General features: G+C 55.2%; 1 protein-coding gene across 1 annotated transcript in view; it reads right to left on the bottom strand.

Annotated features, from left to right (window-relative positions):
- The window catches only part of KCNH2 (potassium voltage-gated channel subfamily H member 2), a 76,633-nt gene that overhangs the window by 30,125 nt on the left and 33,808 nt on the right, over positions 1-12,700 (bottom strand). The window contains exons 4-5 of the mRNA XM_053409698.1: positions 11,800-12,237; positions 10,164-10,378 (exon numbers count right to left, since the gene is read on the bottom strand). Of these exons, the coding sequence (XP_053265673.1) occupies positions 10,164-10,378; positions 11,800-12,237 (653 nt within the window). The remainder of the gene's footprint in view (positions 1-10,163; positions 10,379-11,799; positions 12,238-12,700) is intronic.

Genomic DNA, 12,700 nt, shown 5'->3' with positions numbered 1-12,700 from the left:
AGCCGGACTTGGGAGAAGGCAGCTTCCTGCGCCCCTAATTCTGAGCAGACATTTTTATGGCGATTTTTTGCTATTACGATGTTCCCAAACCAAAGTTAGTTCCGAAGTGGCTCCCAGTCAAAGGGTCCCCAAACCGCAAGGACAAGTGTCCTGCCTCTCCAGACGTCTGGGGCTGCCACTTGCAACAGCTGTGCTCCAGATGTGGACCTGGCCGGGACGGGCGGAAACTGTTGCCCAAAGCATCTGGAAGCCACCAGGTGGGGGGGGGCGGCTACCATCAAACCCCCACAGCAAAATGCCTAGACTACTGGCAGCACACAAATTAAATACATATTTTTTATTTTAAAAAAATCTTAGAATTGTAGGTTTGGAAAGGACCCCCAAGGGCCATCTAGTCCAACCCCCTGTGATCTAAAGCTCAACAGAGCTGTATTAGGAGCAGCATAAGCATCAAGTAGTCCTAACACCATCAGTCTCCCTCCCTCCACAAAATGTATCAAAATACAGCAATGTAGATGGAGCAAAGGTGGGAGGGGGCACTTTTTTCAGCCCCCTCCCCAGTAATTGCTCCTGCCGTTCCCCACTGAACCTGCTGCTTGGTCATGTCCAAAAGATGAATGTCAGCCTCCCTGCAGGATCGTAGCCCCCGGCACAAGGCAGAGTCTGCTGGAGTTGCCCATTAATCGAAGGGGGGGGGGGACTCTGGAGAACCAGGGGCAGGATCTGATTGCAAGCGGAGATCCAAAGAGCCGGGTGGCTGGAAGGGCTACATCAGGGAAAGGAAGAGAGACACTAAGGAGGAGGGGAACCAAGACTCCCCCCCCCCCAAAAAAAAATTTGGTTTAGCAACACTTTTGGACTGCATGGTGATGTGTGGGGGGGATTCATCGCCAGCCATGGGGGGCTAAAAGGAACTTTAATGCACAGTCTCCCTGCTTCCCCTTCCAGTTTGCACGCACTGACGCTAAAGGCGACATTCAGCAAATCTCTGCTCAGAGTAGACCCATTTGAATTAATGACCATGATGAAGAGAGGTCCATTGGTATCAATGCACCTACACTGAGTAGGATGTAGCTGAACAGCACCCAAAGAATCAGGGATGGTCTCGGAATACATGCCTGACCTCTGCAACAAAACAGCGCCAACGTCCCTTCTCTGTTTTTCATGGGGGGGGGATCGGTATTTAAAGCCCCCTCCCCACCCTCATGGCATGTTCTGTAATAAGGCACTAATAATAACAAGGCAATAATAAATAATACCAATCAGTAATGATAGTAATAAGACTCTCTGCTCCAGAGAATGACCTGCCCAGCTGCCCCAGAAAGCCTTCATCCTGAACCCCCAAACTCTTCACTCCCCCTTTCCTCTGCAACCCCCAAAGCAGTTCTTCTGCCTGGGGGGGCAGCAGGGGTCCCCTCAGCCAGCCCCCTCCAGGCGCATAGGGATCTATGGCTCCCTGTGGCATCGGCGGCTGGGTCAGGCATCACTGAGTGTCCAGCTGGTGTCACATAAATATTTGGGAGCAACAGTTGGATGCAGATCAGGAAACAAGGTCAGGAAAGGGCAGGCCAGGGCCAGGGTGTCTGCAGAAGACCCAGCAGAATTCGCTCCTGGTGCCCTGAAGACCCTCCTTCTGGGTGCCCCCCCAAAGTGCAGGGGTTCGGGCAAAGAACAGCACAGGGGGCTCCCCTCCCTCCCAACCCAGAACTCGCCAGAACTTCATGAGCCCCACACCACCTCCCACCGGAGCCTCTGAGCGCATGCAGAGTGCTCTCCCCGCCCTACCCCATCCTCGAAAGAACCAGACTCCCTCCCCTCTGGAAAGCCCCCTGGCGGGCTGCCCGCCCCCCACAGCCCCCTACCTCCTGCGCCACCAGGCTGGAGATGCGCACCGCCCGGCGCACTCGCGCGTTCTTGCCCTCTGGCTGCGCGACGCCGCTGTCCTTCCTGCCCTGAGACATGCCCGCTGCAGCGACGATCCTGGCTCAGGGCATGGGGCTCAGGGGGAGGGGGCTGGGGGGGTCTGGCCGCCGCGCCCCTCCGCTGCCGTGGGGGGTGGCGAGGAGGGCGAGAGGGAGGCAGCCAGGCACCTCACCAGCGGAGGCTGAGCAGATGGGAACAGATGCCAGGGTCTCTCTCCCTCCCTCCCTCCCTCCTTGGCCCACCCACGGGGAGGCCCCGGCTGGCCTCCGCCCACTCACTGCCAGCCTCCCCCCCCGCCCCCCCCGGGCTCCTCCTTGCTCTCAGAGCATCCTCACACCCAGCTCTGCTCCAAGGAGGGGAGAGTCCATCTGCTCCGGCGGCAATGAGCATTTGGAGAGGGAGACTGAGCGAGAGCGAGCGCGCACCCAGCCCCACTCGGGGAGATCTGTGCTGGGGTGGGGGCTCCTGAATGTATACCCTCCCCATCCCTCCTCTTTACCCCCCGGCTCCTGAATCAGTCCGCTCCGGAGCCCTGACTGGCTCCCGGGGTTCTCCTCCTCCCCCGAGTGCGGTCGGGGAAACTGAGGCACAAGGCAGGAGCACACCGCCCTCCCCTATTCTCCAGAGGCACCTCCGGCCCCCGAGATCCTTCCCCTCTCCCGCTGCGGGGTCCAGTCCCTGGCCGGGGGGGGCGCACCTCGGCCGGGCTCCCCTCTGCGGCACGGGGGTCACCTTGGAGGCGCTGCGGGCATCCGATGCGGCTGCTTGGCGGAGACACCCCCAGCCCCCAACTCTCCCTCGCTCGCTCTCCGCCCGCCCGCCAGCCGGGACTTATGGGGCCATAAAGTCGGAGAGGGCGCGTGCGCAAGCAGCCCCCGCCCCACGGAAGAGGGGCTTCGCTCCAGCCCTTCGGGGTCTTCTCCTGACAAAGGGAGGCAGGAAGAAGACCATCCATCCATCATCCGCGCGGCCTCGCCACATCCCCAGGGGGCGCGCACCAGCAGCCCCACATCTGGGGCCAGGCTCGCCTCAGCCCCGGCTGGATCATAGCGCAGCCCCGTCGGAGGAAGCAGCCTCAGAGCACCAAGTTGCTCTGCATTGTCCGCACACGGGCCGGCAGCTGCCCGCCGTTCTCCCCTGGGTCGGGCGTCGCTCTGCCTCCACCCTCTCCGGAGACGCCGGGCGGGGGGGGGGGGGCTGAAGCTGCCCCCTTCGTCCCGCGGAGCAGGGGCTCTGCAGCCGCCGAAGAAATAAAGGAAGGTTCCAGCCCTCCTCCTTCCTCTTTCGAACAACTCAGCCGGTGTTCAGGGGCTCTTAGGGGAGTCAGAAACTGGACTTTCCCAGCCTTCCCTGGAGTCTGGAGATGCCAGTGGGGGCTGGGGGGGGACCTTCTGCATGTCAGGCCCCGGGATGCCCCCCCCCGGCTCCCACCACCCACCATAAGCACTTCGATTAAGCAAGGACAGAGGGAGGCAAAGGCTGTCTGGAGGGGATGAGGAGCCTGGAGAGACGCCCTGGGGCTGGGGAGGCGAGGAGGGGGCTTGTTAAGGCCCTCTCCCCTCCAACTTGCCGTCCTCATTGCCACTGCTCCACCCTGAAGCGGCACAAAATCATAGGACACCCCAAAGGCCATCTAGACCAGCCCCCTGCAATGCAGGAGTCACGGGCCACAGCTGAATAATTCCTGACAAAGCTCTGGCCACCCAACCTCTGCTTAAAAACCTCCAATGAACCTTCTCGTTGTAGAACCGTAGACTCAGAAGGGACATCCCAAAGGCCATCTAGTCCAACCCCCTGCAACACAAGCATTGCAGCCACAAGGAATGACATGGAGCCTTTCCCATCTCAGCCGCCCCCCACCTGGAACCAGGCCGGAGACCCTTCAGAATCAGGGAAGGGCCTCGAGGCCCAGGCGTGCCTCCCGGGGCAGGGGGCACCTGGGGCGGAAACTCGGCTCTGCCCCGCATCCTCTTCTCACAGGGGCTGAATGCCTCCAAGAACCCAGTAGCCCAGATAGACTGCCTCTGGGCCTGGAGGCTCCATAAGAGCCTAAGGAGAGCCAATGGCCTGCCCAGTCCAGCCTTCTCTTGTCACCGGCGCCAAGCAGGTGTCTATTGTGGGCAACCCTCAAGAAGGATTTGAACACAGGACCATCATCTCCCTTCCTGTGGCTTCCAGCAACTGTGGGAGTGAGTTCCACAGTTTAACTCCGTGTTGCATGAAGTACTGTATTTTTTGCTCTATAAGACTCACTTTTTCCCTCCTAAAAAGTAAGGGGAAATGTGTGTGCGTCTTATGGAGAGAATGCAGGCTGCGCAGCTATCCCAGAAGCCAGAACAGCAAGAGGGATTGCTGCTTTCGCTGCGCAGCGATCCCTCTTGCTGTTCTGCCTTCTGGGATTCAGAATATGTTTTTTCTTGTTTTCCTCCTCCAAAAACTAGGTGCGTCTTGTGGTCTGGTGCGTCTTACAGAGCAAAAAATACAGTACGTCTTCCTTTCCTCTGTCCTGGATCTCCTGGCATTCAGCTTCCCAGGACGTTCAGGACTTTGGAGAGAGGGAGGGAAAGGCTTCTCTCTCTGCTTCCTCCACGCCAGGCCTAATCTGAAAACCCCTCCATCAAATCCCCCTTAATCACCTTTTCCCAAATGTGCCAACCTTTCTTCGGAGGGGAGATGCTTTAATTACCAGCCTGTTTCTTTCTCTCTGCCCATCCTGAGTGCAGGTACTCAGGGGAGCTGAGCCTGCCAGGCCCTGGCAGGATGCCAGCCTCATCAGGCCAATGTGCACACAGCTCTTGATGGACCCATCGCTGGCTGCCGCGAGGGGGGGCGGCGGACGCACACTTTGGTAAGCGCACCACAGCCCCTCCCCACCACAGGGCGCAAGGAAGTGGCCTCATTCTGTCTGGACAAGTTCTGCAGGGGGGGGCGGAGAGCCAGGACCCTGGGAGGGGCCAGAGGAAGGGTGCTGGGGGGCGGCTGGGGGGGCGAGGAAGAGAGATGGCCATTGAGCTTCTGATGGGATTTTGCATTCTCTCACTGACAGCCCTCTTAGGGGGGGGGCAGCTTCCTCCTCCTCTTTGCCCTTATCAGGGTGGAAGGGGTTGGGGCAATCCAGCCAGATGGGTGGGGTAAATAATAATAGTAGTAATAATAGTAGTAATAATAAGAAGAAGAAGAAGAGGAGGAGGAGTGTGAGGTGGGCAACTTTCCCCTAAGTGTTTTCATTGTTTATTAGTTACAACTATTATTGTATTTATTCATGACCTGCCCCAGGTCCCAGGCCAGGATCCAGCATTAAAAAGGGTTTCAAATGGCAGGCAGAATTAGGGCAACACGAGCTCTAGGGGCCCGTAGATCAGTGGTTAGAGTGTCTCCTTTGCATGCAAGATCTTGGGTTTGACTCCTTATGTTTTAGGGCAGGGGTCAGCAAGGCTTACCGGCCATGGGCTGGATCACTCCCACAAAGATCGTCCGTGGGCCACACTGGCACAGCACAACACTGGAAATCGTGTCTGCGTATGTCCACGACACCAGAAATCACTTCTGCGCATGCCCAGATGCCAAAAGTCGCACCTGTGCAGAAGCGATTTTCGGCGTCTGAGCATGCACAGAAGCGATTTCCGGTATCTGTGTGTGCGCAGACGCGATTTTTGGCACTGCTCGGCGAGTCCCCGTGCTGCACCGGTTTAGCGCAGCATGCGGAGGACTCACTAAGCTTGGTTCGGGGGCGGCTCCGGGGCCAGTAAAATGGTCTTTGTGGGCCGCATCCAGCCCATGGACCGCAGGTTGCAGACCCCTGTGTTAGGGAATCATTCTGCAAAGAAACAAGTTGAAGTTTCTGACAGGTTCCAGAGTTTTTCCCTTTACATTTGGGAGTGGCACTGTGACCATAATTGGTGTCAGCTGGAAGTGCTAATGAAAAGGAGACCACTCTGTTTGCAGATACCCGATAGCAAAATGTCTGTCTGAAGAGTCCTGCCTGTGAGTCCTGTTGCTGTGATTCACAATGTGCTGGAGGAGATAAGGCTTTTGTTTGATAGTCTTGGCTCACTGTTAACAGTCAACCCATTTCTTTTGCAACCTTAATGCTGGTCTGGGAATAAAACCTTTTGACTGAGAATTTAAAGTTTGGTGAGTCATCTTTAAAACACCTTCCTGATTGTTCACCACTTCCAGAGAAAGAAAGAGAAGCTCTGCTAAACAGTTGTCTCATTACACATGCTAAGTTCAGGACTAATTGCAGTCGTTAACAGGTTGACCGGACCCATTGAGCCAATTGCCCATCTCCTGCTGCCCTTCTGAGTAATACCCCTCCCCACTCTCCCACTATATATAAGGGTCTGGGGACTTCTGTTTCCATGTATCCGAAGAAGTGTGCATGCACACAAAAGCACATACCCAGAACTTAGTTGGTCTATAAGGTGCTACAGGACAATTTTTTTATTTTTAGTTTAGAAAGAAGTTTACCTAACCACCAGTATCTGCACAGAGAAAGTGTGTGGACGGTAGCCTCTAATATTACGGCATCTTCAGGTAAGGATGGAAAAGAGGATCCTAACTTTGAGTCCAAACCTAGACAGCATCTTAAAAAGCAGAGACATCACCTTGCCAACAAAGGCCCGTATAGTTAAAGCTATGGTTTTCCCAGTCGTGATGTATGGAAGTGAGAGCTGGACCATAAAGAAGGCTGATCGCCAAAGAATTGATGCTTTTGAATTCTGGTGCTGGAGGAGACTCTTGACTGCAAGAAGACACGGACTGCAAGAAGATCAAACCTATCAGTTCTGAAGGAAATCAGCCCTGAGTGCTCACTGGAAGGACAGATCCTGAAGCTGAGACTCCAATACTTTGGCCACCTCATGAGAAGAGAAGACTCCCTGGAAAAGACCCTGATGTTGGGAAAGATGGAGGGCACAAGGAGAAGGGGACGACAGAGGACGAGATGGTGGGACAGTGTTCTCGAGGTTCCCAACATGAGGGAGGCAGTGGAAGACAGGAGGGTCTGGCGTGCTCTGGTCCAGGGGGTCACGAAGAAGCGGACACGACTAAACGACTAAATAACAACGAAACCTTGAGTCTGAATGGGACTAAATTCCCCACCCCCCAGCACAGAAACTGCCCCCACCTGCTTCCTAGCACCTTGGATCGGATCCGTGCGCCGATTCACAGCCCCAGAGGAGGAGGAGCCCCTTCTGCAGAGAAGCTTGAGCCAAGCTCCGTCCGGCTCTCTGGGTCACTTGCTTCGAGCGGATTCCTTTTATTTCGGATTGAGCTCTCCGTCTCTCCACTAAGATGGCAGAAGAGCAGCAAGACCTGCTCTCCCTCCTTCCGCCCTCCTCGCGGCCTGGAGATTCTCACGAGGAGCCTGGCAGCCGCGCGAAGGACGTGCGGGGAGAGGGAGGGTCATATTTTACGGGGAAGGTTCTTGCAAGCGAGACGGAGGGAGAAAACATCTATAAATCCCGCCAAGCATTTTAATATGGTTTCCCCTCTCTGGCCGCAGATCTTCCTTCCATCAATTTCCTGGAAGGAGAGATGTGCACTTTCTCTGAAGGACACTCTAATTTCCCTCATCCCACGGAAAAGCAGTGGCAAGAGAGGCACTCTGCACGTGGCCCAGAGACACCCCTGCGTTCTCGGCCCGGGAAGCAGACACCCAGGCTGAGCCCTGGCTTTGAACCTGGGACAGGAGACATCTCACCCCTGGGCAGAAGGAGCGTGCGATGACCTCACCGCTGGCAGAAGGTCTGCAAAAACTCATGCCGGAGGGGCGGGGAAGGCAGTGGTGCAAGGAAGAGGCAGGCGTGGGGGCTCCACTGGGCTCTCCCCAATTCTGCCACACCCAGCTCCCTTAACCAGAGAGAGGCAGGAAGGAAATCACAGAACTGTAGGGTTGGAAGGGAACCCCAGGGTCATCTAGTCCAACCCTCTGCAAGGCAGGAATCCAAACTACAGCATCCGTGAGAGATCGGCCCAGTGGACCTGAAGGAGCATCTCCACCCTCATCGTTCTGCCCGGAAACTGAGGTCCAGTTCTGAGGGCCTTCTTGCGGTCCCCTCCCTGCGAGAAGCCAAGTTACAGTGAACCAGGCAGAGGCCTTCTCGGTGGTGGCGCCCTCCCTGTGGAACGCCCTCCCTTCAGATGTCAAGGAAATAAACAACTATCTGACTTTTAGAAGACATCTGAAAGCAGCCCTGTTTAGGGAAGTTTTAAATGTTTGATGTTTTATTCTGTTTTCAATCTGTTGGGAGCTGTCCACAGTGGGGGGGGGTATAAATAAATTATTATTATTATTATTAGCCACCGGACCTTTGCCTGGCCATCTCAAATGGAGGAGAGTCCGCCCCCTTGTGAGGGAGTCTGCTCCCCTGTTGAATGGCTCTTGCTGTCAGAAAGTCCTTCCTGATGTTTAGTCGGAATCTCTTTTCTTGCACCTTGGAGCCATGGGTTCAGATCCTGCCCTCTGGAAAGGGCAGCAGAAAAGAAGCGAGCTCCGCCCTTCAGATATTTGAAGGTGGCTCTCATGTCTCCTCTTCTCCAGACTCAACGTTGCCAAATCCTCTGGTGGCCAGGCTTCTTCTTCCCAGCTGCTCTCCACATCGTCCCTGATCCAGACTGCCAGAGCATGTGCCGCAAGGCAGAGGAGGCACCCAGAGATTTCGGGGGGGGGAGCAGAGACCTCCGCTGCAGGAAGGGGGGAGGACCCCCTCATCACACACACACACACACAACACCCCTGCCTGTAGCCAAGCCAACTCTGACACCCCCAATATGGCCCTCAATGAGAGGCAGCAGAAGAGAATTTCCCAGCTACTATGTACCTAAGAAGAGCCTGCCGGATCAGGCCAGTGGCTCACCCAGTCCAGGATCCTGTTCTCACTGTGGTCAAATACTCCTAAGAACCTCAGTCTAGATCAGGGGTCAGCAAACTTTTTCAGCCGGGGGCCGGTCCACCGTCCCTCAGAACATGTGGGGGGGCCGGACTATATTTTGGAAAAAAAAATGAATTCCTATGCCCCACAAATAACCCAGAGATGCATTTTCAATAAAAGCACACATTCTACTCATGTAAAAACACGCTGATTCCCGGACCATATGTGGGCCAGATTTAGAAGGCGATTGGGCCGGATCCGGCCCCTGGGCCTTAGTTTGCCTACCCATGGTCTAGAGATAGACTGCCTCTGGGTCTGGAGGTTCCACAAGAACATCAAATGAGCCTGGCTGAAGGCAAAGGGGGTCCATCTTGTCCTGTTTTCACAGGGGCCAACCAGATGTTCCTGCTCGAAACCCACCAGCAGGATTCAAGCACAAGAGCAACTTTTCACTCCTGGAGTAGAGCCATCCTGGATAGGAGCCCCCCATAGCCCCCTCCCCCTCCATGGATTTATCTAATACTCTTTTCCAAGTCATCCAGTTGGTGGACATCGCTGCCTCATGTGGCAGGGAGTCCCACAGTTTAACACTTAGATGCAGAAAGGAAGAGCAGAACCTGGGAGAGAAACCCTCCAATGCTTGGAACACCTTTTCTCATAGAGGATACACAAACATATGCAGAGGGCATCCCATCTCCCTTCCAGACCCACAAGGATTACTTTGAGCCCGAGGGAAGTGTCAACGCTTGGGCGCAGGGGCCCGATCCACTGAGGTGCCATGTAGACCTCAGCGTAGGCAGGGCCCGCATTCATTTTGAATTATGATTTTACTTATTCGCATTGTTTTGATTAATAATTTGTTGCAGCTGTCTGCTTTGTTTTACTGCCTTTGACATTACGGTGCTTACATCCCCCCCTTTGCTCTTGTGATCATTGTGAGCTCAATGTTTGTTGCTGGAAAAGCAGAATACAAATCCTAGAATCGTCGAATAGCAGAGTCGGAAGGGATCCCAAGCGTCATCTAGGGCAGCCCCCAGGAGTGCAGCAATATTAAATCGTGATAAAACGTAATAAAGACTAACAATGCCTTCATCTCTTCCTCCGCAGCCTCCATGGGGCCCTAACTTAGCTACAGAATCAAAAATCAGAGAGAGACCCCCCCCCAAGGGTCTTCAAGTCCAACTGCCTGCAATGCAGAACTATTAAATCAAAATCAAATGGAATAAATAGCTGGAAGGGTCCCTGTCCCTTCTCAGAGACAGCGGCTGGGGCCTCTGGGCACCTCTGCCAGCCCATGCCAGGCCACCCCTGGGTGTCTCTGCCCACACCTGACCACCACCTCCAGGTCCCGCTCGGCCAGCCTACCTGGGTGACCTTCTCGGTGACGTTGTGAGTGCGATCCTTGAGCTTGCTGGAGGCAATGATCTCCTTCTCATTGGAGGGCGACGTCAGGAAGGCCTCTGCCTTGAAGTCCACAAAGTTGAGGGTGATCTGGGGGATCTTGCTGATGGCTCGGTAGCGGATCAGGTCCGAGTCGGAGGTGGAGTTCAGCAGGTGGCTGCGGACGTTGTTCATGGCGCCTGCCGGGGACACAGAGGCCAGGTGGGAAACCCCAGAGAGCTTGCTGGCCTCCTTCTCCGTCCCTCGGGACCCCTCTCTGCCCTCCAACACACAGTGGAGCCTCAGATCCGAGTCCCAGGCTCAGCTGAGCCTCCAGGGAGACGGACTAGAAGGGGCTAGATCAGGCCCAAGGGGACCCACTGAGTGCAGCCTCCTGCTCTCAAAGGGGTCACTCAGCTGCCCCCATGGGAAACCCACAAGCCGGATTTGAGCACAAGAGCAACACTTTCCCCTCCTGCGGTTCAGGGTCTAACAATGCTGGACAGGAGCCGCCAACAGTCCTCTCCTCCTCTGCCCAACCCTCCTTCAAAGCCATCCCAGCTCCTGTGGCAGGGAGTTCCAGAGGTTAACTGTGCCGGGGTGCTCCAACCCTTGGCCCACAATGCCTTTCTTGGCCCTTGGCAACATTTGAGAAAAACATCTTCATCTCTTTGCAATTTACTTTTTGTGCCATGCATTGCTAGCGAAAGCACAAACAACTGTTGGTGCATTAAATCTGAAGGGGCGTCTCCACCCCCATTGTTCTACCCGGACACTGAGGTCCAGCTCCAAGGGCCTTCTGCCAGTTCCCTCCCTGCAAGAAGTGAGGATACAGGGAACCAGGCAGAGGGCCTTCTTGGTGGTGGCACCCGCCCTGTGGAACACCCTCCCATCAGATGTCAAGGAAATAAACAACTCTCTGACTTTTAGAAGACATCTGAAGGCAGCCCTGTTTAGGGAAGTTTTCAATGTTTGATGTTTTATTCTGTTTTTAGTGTTCTTTTGGGAGCTGCCCAGAGTGGCTGGGGATACCCAGCCAGATGGGTGGGATATAAATAATAATAAATAATAATAATAATAATAATAATAATTATCATCATCATCAATCTAAATTCCTGCCTTGCAGGGGGTGGATTAGATGACCCTTTGGGTCCCTTCCAACACTACAGCTCTAGAATTCTACTACTTGTCCATTTAAGTATATATATTTAATTAAATCTATTGATTGCGTTGGGGCGCCAACTTGGGCCCCAGATCATGGGTGCCCAGTGATGCTGATGTCATGTGACCTCGTGGCCCCTGGAAGTGGGGGCCCTGCAAGGCCTCAGGCGCTGCTTCCAAGGCCCCCCGAAGCCTCGGACGGGAAGCAATGCCCAAGGTCCCGCAGATGGGTGCTGAGCACCCATGACAATTTTTGGGGGTCCCCCAGGGCCGCCTGGAGTTGGCACCGGTGGATTGTGTATGTGGAACCGATTGTGAGCGCTTTAATTTGCGCTAGGGAGATTCCACGCCGAGTGTGCCGAAGGACCCACATAGTCGGAGAGACTGGAGCACCCTGACTCTGCCGTGGGACTGAGGGGCAGGGAAGACCCTGAGCCCCCCCAGCTCCTCTGCTCCCTACCTGTGCTGGCGTGGCGGCTGTGCCCACGGCCCTTCTCCCCCTCGCCCTTCATGGCCTCGATGTCGTCCACGGAGGAGGCTCTGCGCACGCTGTAGAAGCTCTCCCGGGAGCGGGTGCGAGTCAGGCTGCAGTTGGAGAAGGAGGCGTCCAGGTTGAGGCGGGTCTTCTCGGCCCGGGGGGAGGAGTGGGTGACGGGCGGCTCCGAGGCCCCGCCCCCCTGGCGCTCCATCAGCGCCTGCCGGTCCTCGGGCTCCCCGCACCCCAGGCAGTTGTTGTCCAGCGAGGAGGTGACCTCTTCCAGCGCCACCGACTCGCTGCTCTGCTTGCAGAAGTCCACCACCACCACCGCCTCGTCCGGGTCATCCTGCGGGAGAGACTGCTTGCTGCCCGCCAGCGCCAGCAGTGCCGGGAGCTTCAGGCGGAAGGACTTGCCCCGACCTGGAAAGGGTTAAAAGTTGGAGGAAGGTGTTAGGGGCTGCCCCTCCCAACTCACCCTGGATGAGGCCCCATTGCAACCCTTCCCAGAGGGCGCCTGAGAAATTCCCCATCAAGAGATACTTCGGCTGGGATTCAGGTCTTGCCCTGGGTTGGACTAGATGTTCTCTGGGGGTCCCTTTGACTCAAGCATTCTAGATTCTAGTCCTTTCTGCTGAACGCTCTTTGTCCTCTGTAGGGTTCTGAGATTTCTATCACTTGTGGTGGACGTGTAAGGTAACAAAATCATTTTGGGAAATGATATATAATGAAATGAAAAAAGAAAGTTAACATTATATGAGACAAATAATAAATGTTGGAAATGTAAAGAGAAAAAAAGGAACATTTTATCATATGTGGTGGGAATGTAAAAAAGTAAAGAACTTCTGGGAAATGATATATAATGAGATGAAAAAGATGTTGAAAT

The sequence above is a fragment of the Podarcis raffonei genome, chromosome 12 (assembly GCF_027172205.1).
Source record: "Podarcis raffonei isolate rPodRaf1 chromosome 12, rPodRaf1.pri, whole genome shotgun sequence".
Lineage (NCBI taxonomy): Eukaryota > Metazoa > Chordata > Lepidosauria > Squamata > Lacertidae > Podarcis > Podarcis raffonei.
This window is presented reverse-complemented; position numbering and strand designations above follow the sequence as displayed.